The sequence below is a fragment of the Rattus rattus genome, chromosome 15 (assembly GCF_011064425.1).
Source record: "Rattus rattus isolate New Zealand chromosome 15, Rrattus_CSIRO_v1, whole genome shotgun sequence".
Classification (NCBI taxonomy): Eukaryota; Metazoa; Chordata; class Mammalia; order Rodentia; family Muridae; genus Rattus; species Rattus rattus.
In genome coordinates this window covers 3,641,928-3,660,696 of record NC_046168.1, presented here as the reverse complement: position 1 = coordinate 3,660,696, position 18,769 = coordinate 3,641,928, and the positions used below count along the sequence as shown (strand labels likewise).

Sequence of the window (18,769 nt, the reverse complement as noted above, 5' to 3'; positions counted from 1 at the left end):
GAATATTTTAGCTGGGAGTCTGGGGGATGAAGAGGGGCACATGCCTTTAATCCCAGCACTCAGAGCACAGAGGCAGATGGCTTTCTCTGGGTTTGAGGCCAGCCTGGTCTACAGAGTGAGCTCTAGGACAACCAGAGCTATAGACAGAGAAACCTGTCTTGAAAAAAAACTGATAAAATAACAACAACAACAACAACAGTAATAATAACAAATCAAACACTTTATCAAGGTTGATGGTACTGTGTATTTCTCTATGCCACATGAACAGACAACTATCTGGATGTTTCATCCTCTGTGATGCCAAGATTGACACTGGAAGGAAGTGATGGCAGCTTGAACCTTCCATGGTAATCAAATTGTTTCCCACATAATATCTTGGCTTCACTCAAATACTTTTGGTTTTGACTATGACTAGTTTGCCCATGCTCATGTGTTTAAGCACTTGCTCCCCCGGCTGCTGAAACTGGATGTGAAGCCTTTAGTTGGCTGTGGAATCTCTGACAGGCAGAGCTCTCTCCACAGGAAGTGAATCTCTTGGCAGTAGTCTCTGAGGGTTAGAGCCCAGACTGCTTTCAACTGACTTTTCTGTGTCCTGGTTCACGGAGATGTGAATAAGTTTCCCCACACTCTGACCCACACAAAGCCAAGTCTTTAATCCTGGGCCATGATAAACTGTAGCCCCTACAAGTCTGAGCCAAAATAAATCCTTCCTCACTCAAGTGGTTTCTGTCAGGTGTTCTGTCACTCTGAAAAGAAAGGTATCTAAAACCTCTTTCATTAGAACGGTCCTGTAGCTTGTCACACAAACTGTACCTGGGGTGGGAAGTGGGTAACAATAATCACATGGGGACAGCAGTGATCAAGTGGGACCATCTCAGGCAAAGTGAGATGAATGGCCTGTCAGCCATTAAACTATGATGTAATCATCTTATTCTTCAGTAAATAACTATTGTCCTTAGGGACAGAAAAACAAAAACAAACAAACAAACAAAAAAACCCATGGTTTTCTAATTTTACGTAACTTGCACTTAGCAGGCAGTCTTCTGTAATCAAATGTTTCCTTCAATAACAGGAGCAGTTTAGTGACCCTAAAACAGTTTCTATTAAAAAGTAAATAAAGGCCGGATTCTTCTCCTTTGACAGTTTTCCAAATGAAATGATGGTTTGACAACCAATATCAACTGTTAGTTTTGTAATTTCCTTCTCCTAAGTAGTAGTGTAAACACAGAGTCACTTTCCAGTAATTAACGGGGTATATTCAACTGTTAGAAATCATTAGGATGATCAAATCTCTCCACATTACCCAACTCTTTATAACGACCATATGCAATATCACTACCCTGCCTTTTTACTTACCCACGATGAAACTAAGACAGGGATCAAGTAAGTAACTGAGAACCACACACCTGAGAAGGCCAGTAACTTAGGTCACTCGGACGATAACGCCAGCCACCATTTGGACATGGTCGGAGAGTAGGAGCACATCTGTGGTTTTTTTATTCCTGTTTCCCCCCTGAGTGTAGTGCATTCAGTGCACAGCAACTGTTCAACAAGCGAATCAATAATGGTTTCTACTTGACACAAAAATTACTTAGATGATGGGGCTAGAGACACGTCGGCAGTTAACAGCACTGGCAGCTCTTCCAGAGGTCCTGAGTACAATTCCCACGTGGAGGCTCACAACCGTCTGTAATGGGATCCGATGCCCTCTTCTGGTGTGTCTGAGGAGAGCAACAGTGTAGTCGTATATATACAATAAGTACATCAATCTTGTTTAAACATCATTTAGATGGGAGAGCATCATAACGTGGCTGAAGAGACAGCAGAAAGGATGGGGAAGACAAGGCGAGGAGCACATGGACGGCAGGAGATGAGCTGTCTACAGCAGATGACCATTCCTTTACATTTATTGATTTGAGATAGGGAGTATGCCATGTGTGTGGAAACAGAAGTCAGTTTATCAGGAGTTGGTCCCCTTCCTTCTCACCTTGTGGGGTCCGGGGACAGAACTCTGAGCATCCTTACCTGCTGAGCCATCTTGCCACCCTATAATGGATGATTCTTAAAACCAGATGATGAGGATTTACGGGACTGTACTTGCTGTCATTGATACCTGAAGTTTTTCTTCAATAAACAAAATGTTCTGGAGCCATCAAAACACGAAGCTGAATAAAAGTACTTAAATTGATACCCAGCAAAAATGAATCTGCAAGATCCCATTAGTCTACTAATAAAGTAAGGATAAATCACCATAGGAATCATCCCAACATGAGCTAAATCTGCCACGAGCCCCAACTACACTACTCCAGGGCCCATACCCAAGGTTCATTTTCCTACTACTGCCCATGTTTAGAGCTGCTCTATTTACTGTAGCTGGGTGTGGTGGTCTGAATAAGAAGGACCCCATAGGTTCTTTTTTTTTTTTTTTGTTCTTTTTTTTCCGGAGCTGGGGCCCGAACCCAGGGCCTTGCGCTTCCTAGGCAAGTGCTCTACCACTGAGCTAAATCCCCAACCCCAGGTTCATATATTAAAAAGCTCCTTCTCTTCTCCACGATGTCTTAAATGCCCTTCAACTCAAAGACCCTCCTTTCTCTTTTTGGGTTTTCTTATATTCACTCCCTGTCAACTGGTTGTTTGTTCTGTCTCCTGGCCTATCCCTCATTGACTTTGTTTAGCTCCAGTTTACAGAAAGCTCTTAGATAAAAGGTCTGTGCTGGGGCTGAGCCACACCACAAGGTTTTTCAAGTCCACAGACTTGGGGTGAACAATGTGATCAAATATCCTGCAGCATTTTGTCTAAATAAAAAGGAAAGATTTAAACCATAACACAGCAAAGCTAATTATACTAATAAAGCTATTTTGTCAAGGTTTCCACAATGTCCAGCTCGGCTGTATTTGGCAGTTTTAGGATTAAGTATTTTGAAATCGAAGTCCTGTACAATGTTCGTGTCAATCTCATGGACTCAGCAATTTGAATGTCCTGAGCAGTTTGTAATCCAAAGCTGATCTGTTTGTCGACTTAGTGGCAATCCTGACTAGGTAGAACATAGCAGTCAACCCAAAAGGTGTCCACTGTTTGCACAGAACCTGGTGGCAGAAGAAGCATGGGGCAGTTTTTCCCAGTGGGTGGAGTTACCAGAGTCCAGGTGAATTGGCCATTGTGAAGACCCATCATCTTCTTGAAAACCTAAAAGGTTACTGTTAGTGTGAGGCCAAATCTTTTAAGTTCAAACTCCATTTTAGAGAACCTGACCTAAGTTTAAACAGGTAAACTAACAGGTTGGTACCTACCTAGCATTAGTTGCCAAGTTGCCCTCCCCCTCCCTCAACAAAACCAGAGCCTAGCTCCAGTCTCTAGGCTAATCCCCAACAAAACCAGTGTTTCCAGGTTACACCCTCAACAAGACCAGCATCTCCAGGTAATTTGCCCAAGAAACCTGCACCCCAGGTTACAAGCCCACCCCCAGCCTAATGACTACCAATGCAGAGGGGAGTAGAAATTAAGTTTATGATATGACTCCCAGCACCAGTCAATTATGTTAAAGACCACAGTAGCTTTCCAAACAGATGCTGGAACATGCACTCCATGTTTGCTGCTTACTCTAAAGCCTCGCCCCATAGACATTTGGGGTTCCCCCACCACCAAAACCATCCTGTGTGACAGTGGTGCACTGGGTGGGCCTGAGCTAGCTCGAATAGAATAAAGACCCTGCTGTGAGTTGCATCAGGTTGTCTCCTGTCTGTGCTTTTGGGGATCACTAACATTTCCCTGGCACTACATTAAGATTTGTAGAAAACCTAAACATTTTAACTACCACATTCAGCAAATCTCAGATAAGCTTGAGGACCACAGTCTATTGAGTACATCCAAGGTACACAAACTTTCTTCCTAGTCACTTGTTTCAGACTCAAACCTGCAAACACATACAGGAAGCTAGATGAAGCTTATTTCTAGAATTAGTATTCTCTATGACACTAGTATCATGACAGAAAGTTTATATATACATAATAATCATACATTTTGAGATAATATTCATAACTTAAAAAAAGTTTTAGAGTGTCAAATGAAAATCAAAAGACTATGAGATTAGTGGCAATAGAATAGTCCCTTATTTTTGGTTTTCCTCTGTCCCATGCCAGGTAGTTTTTCTGATATGAGGCAAAGATTTTGAATTTCCCTTTAACAAGTATGAGTGGGGTTTAGAGAAGGAGAGAGCCATGCCCCAACCCCAAAGCCAGCTTTAATTTTTAATTGACTTGAGACCACATAAATACCATTTGCCATTTATGTCTGTAGAGGGCAGTGATAGTACTTGGCCAACTTATTCTTTTTCTTGGGGCAGTTTCTCCTGATGATCCCCCATATTCTTCAGATTGTCCAGAGGTCTCCAGCTTCCTTAGTTGGATGCTTTTATTCTCCTGGAAAGATAAAAAGCAAAACCCTGCCCTAAATCTAACCTTGGGGGATTCCTTTGGGGGACGTTCAGATTATATCTTTCCTAGGGCAAAATAGTTATTGGCAAAAGGAAAAGTATTATCCTTCAATTGAAATTTTTAAAAATTTCTTTTGAAAATTTGAAACAAAATATACCTTGGTGGACAAACATACCGATTTTTAGATCACAAAGGACATTCATGTTGAATTTTAGTTTGCCTTTTACAAGCAGCTTTTAAATATAAATTATTTTAATTCTTGTATGACGGCCTCTGCCTTCCAAGTGTTGGGGCTAACGGTGTGAACTGCCACCACCTTATTCACTGTAGTCTAGAACTTAGAAATTAACTACAGAGATCTGTCTGTCTCTGCTAGGATCAAAGACGAGGGCTACCACTTCTGGCGCAAATATTTTATCTTAACTCCAAATCATTCTAACTCTTAGAGGTCTAGAAAACAAGTTGAATTGTTGTAAACCTTTGAATTTACTTTAAACATTTTAAATCTCTTAACTGTGTTTTTAATACCAAACAATGAAGAAATAAGTTTCATAGATTCGAGAAACAAAGCTGTAAGAACGAAGTTCTGGGAATACAGGAGCAAGGTCTTGGTGGTCAGAGTGACCAGGCTTAATGGAAACTAGCCAAATCAAAAACAACTGTTCTCGGAAAGACCCCCCTACCCCTTCCTGTAGTGAATCCCCAGAACAACCACAAGATGTCATCCTGACCCTGCCCCACCATCCAGTGAACACACACATCCAAGGGACATGCCAACTTAGCCCTTTCCCAGTGATTCTCCAAGGCCAGGTGTGGGGCTGGATGAGGAAAGAGACCAACCGAGCCAAGAACAGCCCCTTGAGCAGGCCAGCCAATACCTGAGCAGATCCTTTGTCCTGTGTACGGCCAATGAGAATGAGCCAGCTAACCCTGTTGCTGAAGTCTGCCCTCTTTAATGAATAAAAGTTGTGTGCTTATTGGGTTCGGAGTTGCCTCTCCCTGGCGCGGATGAGCAGCCCCACAAAAGTGGATTAAAAACTTATACCCTCATGCTATTGCATCGGTCACTTTGACAATCTGTGCTCTGTGGGTGGCGCTCCTGATGTAGGGCCACTTTGGGGTCTTACAACAACAACAAAAAAAGTGTTCCTTTTATTTAAGAGAAGACTCAAAAGCTGATGTCCAAGATGGCATGCGCTATGTGGAAATCTACAGTCTAACATTCTAACATGGAATTAAGACAATAGTTTTTTTAAAAAAAACCCACATTTCATTTCCTACCAGTAAGGCAAGTATGCTTTGGTAAATTATCATTCAAAAATTATTCAAAAAAATTATCATTTTTTTCGTGGCTAGTTAACCACTTTAAAGGTAGGGCAATTGGTACCTTTGAAAGACCAACACCTGTCCTGCCCTGCTTGTGGACAACCTAAAAAGTCTGTGACTGTTCTTGATATTACCTTTTAATATTTTTCTTAGCATTCTTTATTTTATGGTTTGTTTCTGAGTGGGGGAATGTTAATCTGTGTTTTCCATTGCTGCGACAAATCTCGTCCCCATAAATTCATGGCTCTATGGCTTTAATTTTCCTAATTGTCCATCTGACTCTGTACACTTGACACATCTTGTACTTTTGTTTTACCCAGGATAAAGTTCCAATCCCTAGAAACTGAGTATTTACCTCCTGAAGAGGCCAATCAGGATACCTAGATTTTGGCGAAATGGCTGTTACAGCTGCTCCTGTGTCAACGGCACCTTCAATTCCAATGCCATGTGTTTATATTGTCAGCTTTAGTCTCTGATCATTTATAGCAGTTTGCCAAAATACTTGTTTTCTCATCTTTCCTAAATTTTTGTTTTATCTCTTGAAGCTGGTCTGACCTTAATTACATCTGGAGCGCCGGTGTTTTTAAGAACAGGCAGTAAACTTTTTAATTGCTCTGTCCCGAGTTTCTCCATTGGTAACAAAGAATGACTGAATCAAATTTGATGGGGGTGGGGGTGGGGCGGGTGGGTGTGGCTTGGGAGGCCCCATAGGGCATTCCCTCCACAGCAAAGAGTTACCTTGTCTGTCCCTTGTTGATCTGCATTCTTTAGTCCAATGCTGGCCTTTACCACACCTTCTGCATACTCCAGAAGGCTGGGGACTTCTTTTTGGATTATGTGTAGGGAAAAAAAAAACATTATTTCTGGGAACGCTTTGCCTACAATCTTTTTCCAAATGACTTTGCTTATCACAGTTAAAACATCTGCCATTTTTATTTTCCTTAAGATCTTTAGAAATTATTTCTCCTACCACAGAAGCATCATAAAATACCAGTCACATTCTGATCCATTCCTCTATTGGTGCTTATCCTGTCTTTAATGGTCTAGTCATCCCTTTGCATTTGGGTTAACATTTTCAATAGCCAAAGTTTCAATTGATAGTTTTCTGACTTCTGAATCTGCTAGTATTATATTTACAGCTGAAAACAATCTTTGCAAAAAAAAAAACAAAAAACAAAAAAACAAAAAACAAAACACACACACACAAAACAAAAACAGTGCAGTCCTCTTTGGGGTCTTGTAAAATTTGAGTAAATGACTCAGACCTCTTTCCTGATTCTTCAACCTTATCCCAAGCATTTAAAGCTGCTAAATGACATAGTGCCATGGTATGTCCATCAAATTCGAGCTGACTTTATAACTCAGCACATTTGCCTTCACCTAGCAACGAATCCTGGGAAGTGCCAATGCCTCTAGTCTGATTTTGTTGTTCTCTGGCCCTAGCTTCCTCTTTCCACCATGTTCACCATGGTAACTGAGGAACAGCCTCTAATATTGCTGTTGCCAAATCTTTTCAGTGTCACCAGATAATTCTGTTCTGAGCTGCCCGAGGATTTAACATCTGCTTCACATAAGATGTGAGAGGCCAAATCTTTTAAGTTCAGACTCCATTTTAGAGAACCTGACCTAAGTTTGAACTCAGGTAAACTAACAGGCTGGTACCTAATATTAGTTTTCAAGTCCCCACTCCCAACAAAACCTGGGCCTAGCTCCAGTCTCTAGGCTCATCCCCAACAAGACCAGCATTTCCAGGTTACACCCTCAACAAGACCAGAGTCTCTAGGTCAAACAACAAATCTGCACCCCAGGTTACAAGCCCACCCCCTGCCTGACGACCACCAATGGAGAGGGGAACAGAATTTAAATTTATGATAGGACTTCCAGCACCAGCCAATTAAAGGCCACAGTAGCTTCCCAATTAGATGCTTATACACTTACCCCTGGTTTGCTGCTTATTCTAAAGCCTTGCCCCCCACTTGGATACTTGGCTCCCCCACCACCAAAGCTGTCCTGTGTGATGGTGGTACATTGGAGGTGCTCTGCAGCCAACTCCATAAAATAGAGACCCTGCTCTCAGTTACATCAGATTGACTCCTGTCTGATTTTGTTTTTGTTTATTTGTTTGTTTGTTTTTGAGGACCAAACACTTGGCACTACAGGTGAATGTATACCATAGGAAACGATTGCGTCCTTAAATCTCCTCAGATCTAAAACCACTATAGGATTCCATTTTATTTCTCCATAACCTTGGGGGTACTTATTGTCTGCTGGCGTGGCGTGTATAGTAACTGGATAAACCAAGGTTACCTTTTAACTCTTGGCCTTTCCCCCTCACTTTCACTATGCAGTGGCATGGTAGGCTTTTGTCTAAATTCCCGTCTGGATCTGAGTATTTTTCCCCCTTAGGTCTTTCTAAGGCTTGTCTTAAATTCTTCCACCTGTGTCTGAGTATGTTTCTTATTCTCATTTATAAATCTCTCAGATTTCCTTCTAACGCTTGTATTCTATCAATCCAATTTTTTTCTTTGAGCAGGTTTAGAAAGCCATTACGGCTGCTAAAAATAAAGCATAAAATACCAAAATGATAATAATTATAATCAGTACTGAGCAAATTATAGTTAAGTCATTTAGTCTTCATCTTCTGCTTCTATTTTCAAGCCATCTGCAGTGGCACCTTACAGGGAACTGACGCTTTCTATTATGGTAGGTCTCATCTTGGACTTTCTCCCTGAGGCCTTTCCAGAGGACGTAACAAGTTTGATGGCTTCTCAGTTTGTCGACAGCTGGAGTGATCTCTCTGTCTGAGGGGTCTGGCCACAAGTTGGAGCACCAAAATGCTGTCTTAAACAACAAAATCGCAGCCATTTGATTTTTACCAGCAAAGACTCAGAAGGCAAATGTTGGGGTGAAAACATGCGAGAGAGCACCCCATGACCTTCCTCCTCAGTTAACATCCCAGAAGGAAAACAGTTCCTTCTCCACGATGTCTTAAATGCCCATCAACCCAAAGACCCTCCTTTCTCTTTCCTGTGTTTTCTTACGCTCACTCCCCGTCAACTGGGTGTTTGCTGTCTCTTGGCCTATCCCTCATTGACTTTATTTAGCTCCTGTTTACAGAAAACTCTTGGGTTAAAGGTGTGTTCTAGGGTTGAGGCACGCCGTAACTACTTGTTTACAACAAACAGAAAGCTCCCACAGAAAAGGCTGAGCCACACTACAAGATTTTTCCAGTTCACAATCTTGGGGTTCACACTGTGATCAAATATCCTGCGGCAAAGGATAATGAACTAGACCTCTAGAATGGTAAGCAGGCCCCAACTAAATGTTTTCTTTTGTAAGCGTTGCCATGGTCATCATCAGCTGGTCCCAGAGTCATGAAAATGTAATGCTTACGTACAATGGAGGTTTCATTCAGTTGTAAAGAAAAATTAACTTTACAGGTAAATGGATAGAGCCAGAAAGCATCCTACTGTGTAAGGCAACCCCAACCCAAAATGTGAACATTCAGAATATTGATATCCTGAGTGTCGACCTTGGAGTACTTCATGGGAAGAGGAAGTAAGTAAGCTCTTACAGGTTTGGTAAAGAACAAAGATGGTGTGTGTGTGTGTGGTTGGGTTATGGGGAGAGGCATTTAAGTGTGGAGAAGGATGGGAGGGTTGAGAGAATGAATGACTAAACATATATAAAAATTCTATTTATGCTCTCCCACACACAGGGATTGTGTTCCTCCTAGAACTAGTGTGTTGCCAGATTAAAAACTCAGTACCAGATGTGGAGTACTTGACCTTGACCTTGAGCTGTTGATTAGAGCTATACTAGAGACCACCTCAAAACTATACAGACTATTGCTATTGATATAGGTTGACCACCATAAGGTATTGGTAAAACAGTATCGCTAGAGAAACCATACATATTGGTCACAGGACATGGAGAAAACAAGTTGGTGCTGACCAGGTCACTATTGGTTGGATTGAGCAACAAACAATGGCTGCTGAATTCATGAAGTGACAAGGCCCTCACTATAATTCCGTAGGCCACCTGAGGTCTCTGAGGCACAGCTCACATTGCTGGGGAATGACTACCTGTTTGTTTCCGTAATTGCTTTTCTTAGTAAGATACCACGTGACTGGTTAGGTTTCCACTTACTAAATCCAGTGGTGAGCAGAGTTTGTGGTTTCCCTGTGATAATTAAATTAAAATTAAAAATAGATGGCTATACTAGAGTTGCTTGTGTATGCATTTTCCTGATTTACTCAGAAACTTTAAATTTGCCCTAATAACACATCTGTAACCTGAGAATTTATTAACTCAAACACTTTCTCAAATCGCCACGTGGTCAGTACTATTTTGTCCACTGAATGTCATGAGGAAAGAGAGTGCCGCTCTCATTCTCCTGTAACCAACAGCAGCCTCTTTTGTCCTCCCTTCTAGTTCTAAAATTACACTATTTAAAAAAATTCTTATTTTTCAAAATTAAGAGCAATTTGTTGATCTTGTATATATCACACAACGATACTATTTAAGACCATATGATAATACAGTTATTTTGCCTGCTACTTTTTCTCTATAGTTTCTTCAAAGTACCATCTTGAAAAGTTACAAAAAAGAGTTGAAGAGCTGAAATGGCTCTACAAGATTGCCTTGTCCACCACAGCTCAACAGATAAAGAAATAGAGACTGTGAGAATTTAACCGGGGGTGAGGAGGCAGCGGAGTGTTGTTCTTTAGAAGCTCTCCACCTCGGTTTCTGAGACAGGATCTCTCCCTGGCTTGGAACTGGCCAAGAAGGTTAGGCAGTCTGGCCACCAAGCCTGAGGGAATCTGTCTCCACTTCCCCAATGCCACGCACAGTGTTTGTCACGTGAGCTCTGAGAAAACGACTCACGTCCTCAAGCTTAAAAGGCAAGTACTTTACCAAAGGAGCCGTCTCACAGACCCAAGAGTTTAACTTTTCCCCCAGATATTCACTTTATTTTTCTGATATTAAAACCCTACTGGGGCTGGAGAGATGGCTCAGTAGTTAAGAGTGCTGACTGCTCTTCTAGAACTCTTGAGTTCAATTCCTAGCCACAACCATCTGTAATGGGATCTGATGCCCTCTTCTGGTGTGTCTGCAGATAACTACAGTATACTCATAAACATTAAATAAATAAATAAATCTTAAAAACAACGACAAAAAAAAAAAAACACCCAAACAACTAAACAAACAAAAACCCTAGGTGAGGTGGCCATAGGCCAGGCCCTCTGAACTGAGACTCTAGTGTGTGTTTTCACAAGATGGCCAGTGAATTCCAAGTAGGTAGACTTGGCAAACACCAACCCTTTCCAGAGGTTGTGTTTGGAGCACAGTCAAAAGAATGACTCATGGTGAACAAAGCCTTGGGGAACTGTGAGAAGAGGCACCAGGAAAAAGGGTAGACAGCCTTTTATCTCAAGTGATTTTGTTCCCTGGATTGTTCTTGGATATGATTTCATGCCCCCTGTGACAAACGTTTACATTTTTCTTATAAGACACATTTACTCTTGTTGGATGTCAGAATAGAGCTCTAGAACCAAATCTAGTGAATGGCTATGTTGAGTGCTGTCCTCAGTGTGCCCTCAGTCTGGATATGGCCTTCTCTGTCTTGCTTTCAGGCTTTCCCAGATATAACCTACACTACATGGCAGGTGTTGTCTTTAAATTGGCCTGTCCTGAGAAACTTCTGGGAAATGGCTGCTCTGTTAAAATTTGTTATGTTTTTACTGACATTTATTTACATGTTTATCTGAACTCAATCAACCTTTCTTGGATCTTTGCTTCCTCTGCTGCCTTCAAGTATAAAGTACACTAAAGCTAAAGTAAGGTTGTCCACAGCGTCAGGCTTAGTCTACCCTGCTCTTTCCAGGTCCCAGATCCCAGATCTCAAAGACAAAGATCTGCACAGGTTAGTGAAAGTCAACAAGGGGGTCAGGTAGCTGTAGGTGTTAGAGATGGCATTGAAGGTGGCCTTGTCAAAGTTGTCCAGCGTGGCAGTGCAGCCCCTGGCTGATGTGTAGCAGTCATCTATGTTGACCAGCAGCAGCAGCTTCTTAGGCACAGGAGCAGAGAGGACATTTCTTGGAGGAGGGATGAGACATATCATCACAGAGACACACTGGCCTGTCACCTTGCGTGAAACTGTGAGGCTTGCCAATCTTGTTTCCCTAGTTCCTTTCCACACAAGGACGATGGCAGTGGCTGTCTTCTTGGAGCATTTATCATCAAGATCAACATGACTACTGTAGTCCCTAATACTGACAAAATCCTTGAACCAGGTCTGCTGGGCAGCCAAGTCTGGGTCTGCACTGGCATAATCTTCATCCCTTAGGGATGTTCTTAGGGAAAAGCCAATTATCATGGATTTCTTACTCAGCAGGGAGAAGGCAGATCTCTATATCTGCTCCAGAGACACCATTGTCATGTCCTTACTAGGTGGCACAGCTTGATGACAGGCATCTACTCTTTGTCCTCAGCGTGGCCTCCACAAGCTGTGGTCACAACCACAGCCAAAACTGGTTACAGTCTCTAAGACTCCTGCCCCTTCTTCCACAGAAGCTAGTATTGTCTACTGTGGAGGTGTGAATATACTTGGCCCAAGGAGTGGCATTATTAGGAGATGTGGCCTTGTTGGAGGAAGCGTGTCACTGTGGAGGTGGGCTTTGAGATCTTATGTTCAAGCTATGCTCGATGTGGTACACGGTACCTTCTGCTGCCTACAGAGCAAGTGCAGAAACCTCAGCTCCTTCTCCAGCACCACGTCTGCCTGTGCCTGCCTGGATGCTGCCGTGTTTCCTGCCATGATGATAATGGACTGAACCTCTGAACCTGTAAGCCAGCACCAACTAAATGTTGTCCTTAACACGAGTTGCCATGGTCATGGTGTCTGTTCACAGCAATAAAACCTGAACTAAGACACACCCCAAATGGTTTACATTCACTTAACCTTCATGGCAACTTGTGTGTGTGTGTGTGTGTGTGTGTGTGTGTGTAGATACAGTTACTTCCATTTCAAGATGTTTTAGCACTAGGAATAAACTGCCCCAAATTTCACAGTAAGAGGCAGACCCAGAATTCAAACTTAGGTGAGCTGGGATCAAGGGGCTATTGCCGTTCGTGTTCACGACTCCTTCACAAAGTTCTTAATACTGAAAGAAGGACAGAAAAGACTTCTAGGACAACCTCTACCACCCCCCCCCAAGTAACAACCTAGACAGAACACCATTAGAGAGAAGTTTTAAAAATCGTAATAAGGGGGCTGGAGAGATGGCTCAGAGGTTAAGAGTACTGACTGCTCTTCCAAAGGTCCTGAGTTCAATTTCCAGCAACCACAGGGTGGCTCACAGCCGTCTGTAATGGGATCTGGTGCCCTCTCCTGGCTTGCAGGCATACATGCAGGCAGAACACTATACATAATAAATAGATTTTTAAAAATTGTAGTAAGATGCTAAAGTGTAGCTCTCCATTATTGAGGGCTTCTGGCAGGTGTGCAGGTCGGGGAAGACTCTGTTTTCTTTAAGGGGCGTCAACTGGGAGTTTGACAATACTCCAGGGAGGATATGAGCCCCATAAATTGGACTTGGTTTTGATTTTGTTTTTAATTTTCTTCGTGTATGTGTGTGTGTGTGTGGTGGTGGGAGGTGGACCTAGGAGGTGAGTATGATTAGGGAGCCTGATGTGACATTTCCAAATAATAAATAAAAAAATTATTTTGAAACAAAACAAAACAAAGAGTAGTACCCTTTGGGAGCAAATACCTCCATACCCTGTCTTTCTGCCCCCTGCTCACTTATACTGTGTGTGACACAGATGCCTCTTCTTGGATATTTAGCCTGGTGCTGGTGAGGAGGGCACACTGTGCACTGAGCTGAGTCCCAGTCCTCGGTTGGCTCCCAGCACCCAAGCTAGTCCCTGTTGGAACTATAATCTACGCCTCCAGTTTCTTTCGTTTCTTGGTATCCTTCATTAAACTACAAGCTCCTTGGCAGGACTGGGTCTAGGCACGACTGCCTTCATTTCTTACTGTAAGACTGATGCAGAAAGGTATTGAAAATACTGAATAAGTGTTGGGGAAGCGCAACAATTCTGCCTTGTGCTGATGTGTGTTTTGAGACAGGGTCTCATATTGCCCAGACTGGCCTCAAGTTCACTTTGTAGCTGAAGCTGATTCTGAAATGCTGATCCTCCTGCCTGTAAGAGAAGGGTCTGGAGGGTACCTGGAAGAGAATGGGGGACAAGGGACTCGAAGAAGGACGCCAAGACAAGAGTCTGATCAAGGCGACAATTTTATTTTTCCCCAAGGCTGAATTTATACCATAACATGGGTAACAGAGGGAGGGGGGAAGTAAGAAACATTTACGCAGGCCAAGGACACAATATTCGTGTGGTCAGGGAGTAGGCTGATGTTGACAGGTTGTCAGAAAGGTCACGGGTTTGTCATATCTATTAGTCAGCAGGATGTCTTTATCATATGATTATTTTTCTTGACCACCAGATTTGTATTAGTCTTCTGTAGCTGGCTGGGGATTTTCCATGAACTCAGTCATACTTAACACTAACCATAATAATAACATCAATAATGGAGGGCTTCAAGGGCATCGCTCCCAACACCTGCCTCCCCCTCCTGAGGGCTGGAGTTGTAGGTTCATACCATCACACTGGATTTATATGATTCTGGGGATCAAACCCAGAGCCTCACGAAGGCTGGGTGGGCCCTCTCCCAACAGTCAAACACATGAGGAATTTGTGGGAGTATCTATGGGGGCCATACCTACTCGAACCACCACAGGTATTTAGAGAAAGTTCGTAGTAAGTTCTAATAAACAACAACAGTTGGCATTACTGTAAGTGCCATTTTTTACTCTTGTTTTTTCTTTTGTTGTCTTTATTCTTCTGTTGTTTTGAGACAGGGTCTGACTGTGTGGCTGAAGCTGGCCTCACATTTGCGATCCTTCCTGTCTCAAATCCCAGAAAGATGGAATCACACCTCCAGTTCATCAGGGCCGGAAACGCAGCAGGAATCGAAGCTGGCCGTATTGCACCTGCAATCAAATATCAGAGGACGGGCTGGGAAGATGGCTCAGCAGGTAAATGCATTTGCTGACTGAGCTCAATCCCCGGAACCCACATAAGGATCTGATGCGGTCGTGTGTGTAATCCCCATACTCCTATGGAGAGCAGACAGGGTAGAATCAGCTCTAGCTCACGAGGCCATCTATCGGAGAGTACGCCATGGAGCACCGGAAATAAGAGAGACCCTGGTTCAACAAAATCGATGCGGAGAATTGACTCCTAACTCGTCCTCTGACTCCACGCATACAGTATGGCACATACACGCCCATAAACTAAATTAAGTCTCAGAATAAGAAAAAAAAGAAGAAGAGACCAATCAAGGAAAACTAGTGCTCAGCTAGCTTTCTGCATAGACTATTAGCCAGGATCCCCTGCTCAGGGAACATTCCCATTCACAGTCAAGATGGCTTCTCCCACATCAGGTATAATCAAGATAATCCTCCATAGGAGGCCAAAGGCCCCTCTTCCAGATGGATATAGATTCGGTCACACAGACGATTGACACTAGCCACCACGTGGGACATCCTCGTCTTTATCTCTCCATGCCTGAGTCTGAGTCTCTGTTCTTTTAGTCCTTTCTGTGGCACAGAATGCCCTCAATTTTCTCAATGCTTTAATTGAGAAATAGATATGAACTCTTAGGCCGAGACCCGATTCATAATGGATATTGCTGGCAACGCTAACACAAATGAAAACTTAAAGTGACTCTGACTGTATGCAGTCAAATGTAGTATTGATTAAAGGGAGAAAAATAAATCTACCCTGGAAAGTTGCATCTGGTCTAGATAACAGTCCTCAAAGAGACTTCATGCCAGAGACAACTCAGATCGATCGATTCTGATACACACATTACTCTTGGGTGATTAATTTTACCCTCTTTTTTTTTTTAAGATTTATTTATTTTATATATGTGAATACACTGTCTCTGTCTTCAGACACACCAGAAGAGGGCATCAGATCCTATTACAGATGGTTGTGAGTCACCATGTGGTTGCTGGGAATTGTACTCAGGACCTCTGGAAGGACAGTCAGTGCTCTTAACTACTGAGCCATCTCTCCAGCCTCCAAGCTCTAAATTTTAAATGAGAGAATTTGGGACTGCAGCTGAATGGCAGAGCAAGTGCTCAGGATGGGCAAGGCCCTGGGTTTGATCTTAAGCGTGAAGCAGAATTGAATGAAAAACTGCTTCTGTCAGAAATAATGCAGAGAAGGGAGGGTAGCCATATTAGTCACTACAAATGGTTCTTGAAACAGTGTTTCTCTGTGTAACAAGCCTGGCTGATCTGGAACTTATTTGCTTTGTAGACCAGGCTGGCCTCCTACTCAAAGATCTGCCTGCCTCTGCCTCCACAGTGCCGGAATCAAAGGCCTGTGACAGCACCATGCAGCAATCTAGGTACTTTTAAGTTGACAATCGCTATTAGTGGTGCATGTGTTTAATCCCTAATACTTGGGAGGCTGAGGCTGGAGGCTCCTGAGTTAGAGGGCAGCCTGAGTCACATAGCAAGACCATATGTCGAAATAAAACAAGACAAAAGACCCAGCAACGACGAAGCAAAACAAACAAAAAGAAGTAAATTCAATTCGTGATTTTCATATCAAAACTTTAAATGTAAGATATAAAGTTGATCGATAAATTTACCTGTATATATTAAGGTTCATTAGTCATTGAGTTGACATTCACTAGAACTGGTCCCTAGATCATCTAAGATGCTCTGTGAGCTCGCAGCAGTGCTTATATAATTTCGTTCATTATCAAATTGATACTAGGGTGCAAAGGATTGGGTTCAGAATTGGGGTATGGATCAGGTTGGGGTTGCGAGTGCACAGAAGAGGTGTTGGGGGGAAACAAAGGGCATAGTGTCCTTAAAATGAGCTCCCTGCAGACCCCACCCTCTCTCCATGCTGTCAGGAACCCTAGATTCTTTATCGTGGCTGACACACCAAAACATCAAACAGAACAGTGTGCAAACATCGGGGTTGGGCCCTTAAGAAAGAGTTCTAGCATTCTTTACCAAGCTTCAGCCTCCTCTTCTGAACACGGGAATCGCAGCAGTGCTCTCTCATCTCCCCAGCTAAAGAGCACAGAGACAATGCCCCCCGAGAGGCAGGCCTGGCAAGCATTCATCCTCAGGTATATATGAGCTACGGCAACTCTAACTGTACGAAAGTTTATTAAGTTGCGGAGACTTTGTGCCTGGTTAATTCTGGTGTGTTATAATTCTGGTTTTTTTGCAACTTCTGAAAATAATAAAGCTTATTTTAAAAAGAGCTACCATTCAGGGACTGGAGAGATGGCTCCGTGTTTAAGAACACTCACTGACTACTATTCCTCCACAGGTCCTGAGTTCAATTCCCAGCAACCACATGGTGGTTCACGACCATCTGCAATGGGCATCTGGTGCCCTCTTTTAGTGTGTCTAAAGACAGCTACTGTGTACTCAGATACATAAAATAAATAATTTTTTTTTAAAAACTGCCGTTAGCTCCTATTCTATTCAATTGTTCTACTTTTCCTCTGTGCTTGCTTGTGTGTGTGTGTGTGTGTGTGTGTGTGTGTGTGTGTGTGTACTCACATAGCTAGCTGCTAGTTCTTTTGTGGTAGGACCTTCAGATCACATTTCTCCCTCCTTCCCTCCCCCGTACTAGTTCCAGGGCCCAGCACAATGACATACTTAGCATCAGATCCTACTGATTTTTAGTTGGTGGGTTGCATGCAAAAGAGAAAGCAAAATTAAAAGGGGGGAAGAGAAAGGGGACCAGGGCTGCGAGACATGTGGGGTGCATCAAAAGCCAACTGGACAGATGGTTAGCAGGGGATCGGATCAAGGCAGGGAGAACACCTGGGCTCCCTACTAATTAGCTGACAGGTGGGTCAAGGATTGGAAAAGGTAGGACACTGGATGATGCTTTTTCCCCAGAATCCGAGGCTGCCCGAGGCAGGGTATGTTAAGACTGTTCCTCCTCCTCCTGGCTGAGTTAGTGCAAGTTCAAAATATGTCCCATTTCACCTGGAAGCAGCCCTGAGCAGAAGGGAAGCGTAACTGACATGTTGATAACTGGGCCTTTCACAAAAGGCTCCAAGCCAGCAGCTAACTCTTCGGCTTCCTATCTCCCTGCAACTAAAACACAGCTGGGAAAGACAGCTCGATGCCCTCCAGTCGCTGTGGCTTCCTCAAGCCCTGACACGCTTTCTCGTTTATGAACCTGCGGGGCACTAATTCTCCTTGCTTGACATTTATGGCACCTCCATGTTAGTAAGAGGGTTCAGGGCCATTTTTATGAGGACTGCCTTGCTGAGCAGGGTTAATCACCCAAGCTGATCAGGACACAGCAAAGTGTCCACGCTGGCTCCAAAGGAACCAGGAACAGGTTCAGAATTCATTGCTTCTCAAATGTGTCAGGAGCAGAGCAGACTCAGGGCCCCTCTGCAGCGTCAGCAACTGTGGCTAGATCTGACCTCCGTATTCAACCCACCCCAAAGGATTCCTAAACCTTCCATTTCTCCTGCCACTACTGATTATCCTTTTCCACTCAGGGGACAGCTGTCACCTCAACATCTTTTTACTGAATGTCTCCATATTTTTGTTTGTTTTTGTTTTCCAAGACAGCATCTCTGCGTAACTCCTGGCGGTCCTGAAACATGCACTGTGGATCAGTCTGGCCTTGAACTCAAAGATCTGCCCGCCACTGCTTCCTGGGTGCTGGGATTAAAGACTTGTGCCACCATATGCTCGGCTTTCTGTACAGTCTTTAAACTTTCTGACTTGGGGGGGAGGTTTTCATGAATATCTTGTAGTAAGCATATAGTGTATGTGTGCGTGCTTATGTGTACGTGCATGTGTGTGTGTGTGTGTGTGTGTGTGTGATGCATGCTTACTCCAAGAGGAAAATCGCAGTTATTCTGCAGGTACCATCC

General features: G+C 43.2%; 1 protein-coding gene across 1 annotated transcript; it reads right to left on the bottom strand.

The window, feature by feature from the left end:
* Positions 1 to 11,629: 11,629 nt before the first annotated feature.
* LOC116884901 (40S ribosomal protein S2-like) lies at positions 11,630 to 12,139 on the bottom strand. The gene has a single exon (XM_032886128.1). The coding sequence runs from the start codon at positions 12,137 to 12,139 to the stop codon at positions 11,630 to 11,632; it is 510 nt and encodes a 169-aa protein (XP_032742019.1).
* Positions 12,140 to 18,769: the final 6,630 nt, after the last annotated feature.

What these genes read in the sequence shown, in the direction of transcription:
- LOC116884901 (XM_032886128.1), bottom strand. Translation starts at nt 12,139, where the DNA reads ATGATAATTGGCTTTTCCCTAAGAACATCCCTAAGGGATGAAGATTAT.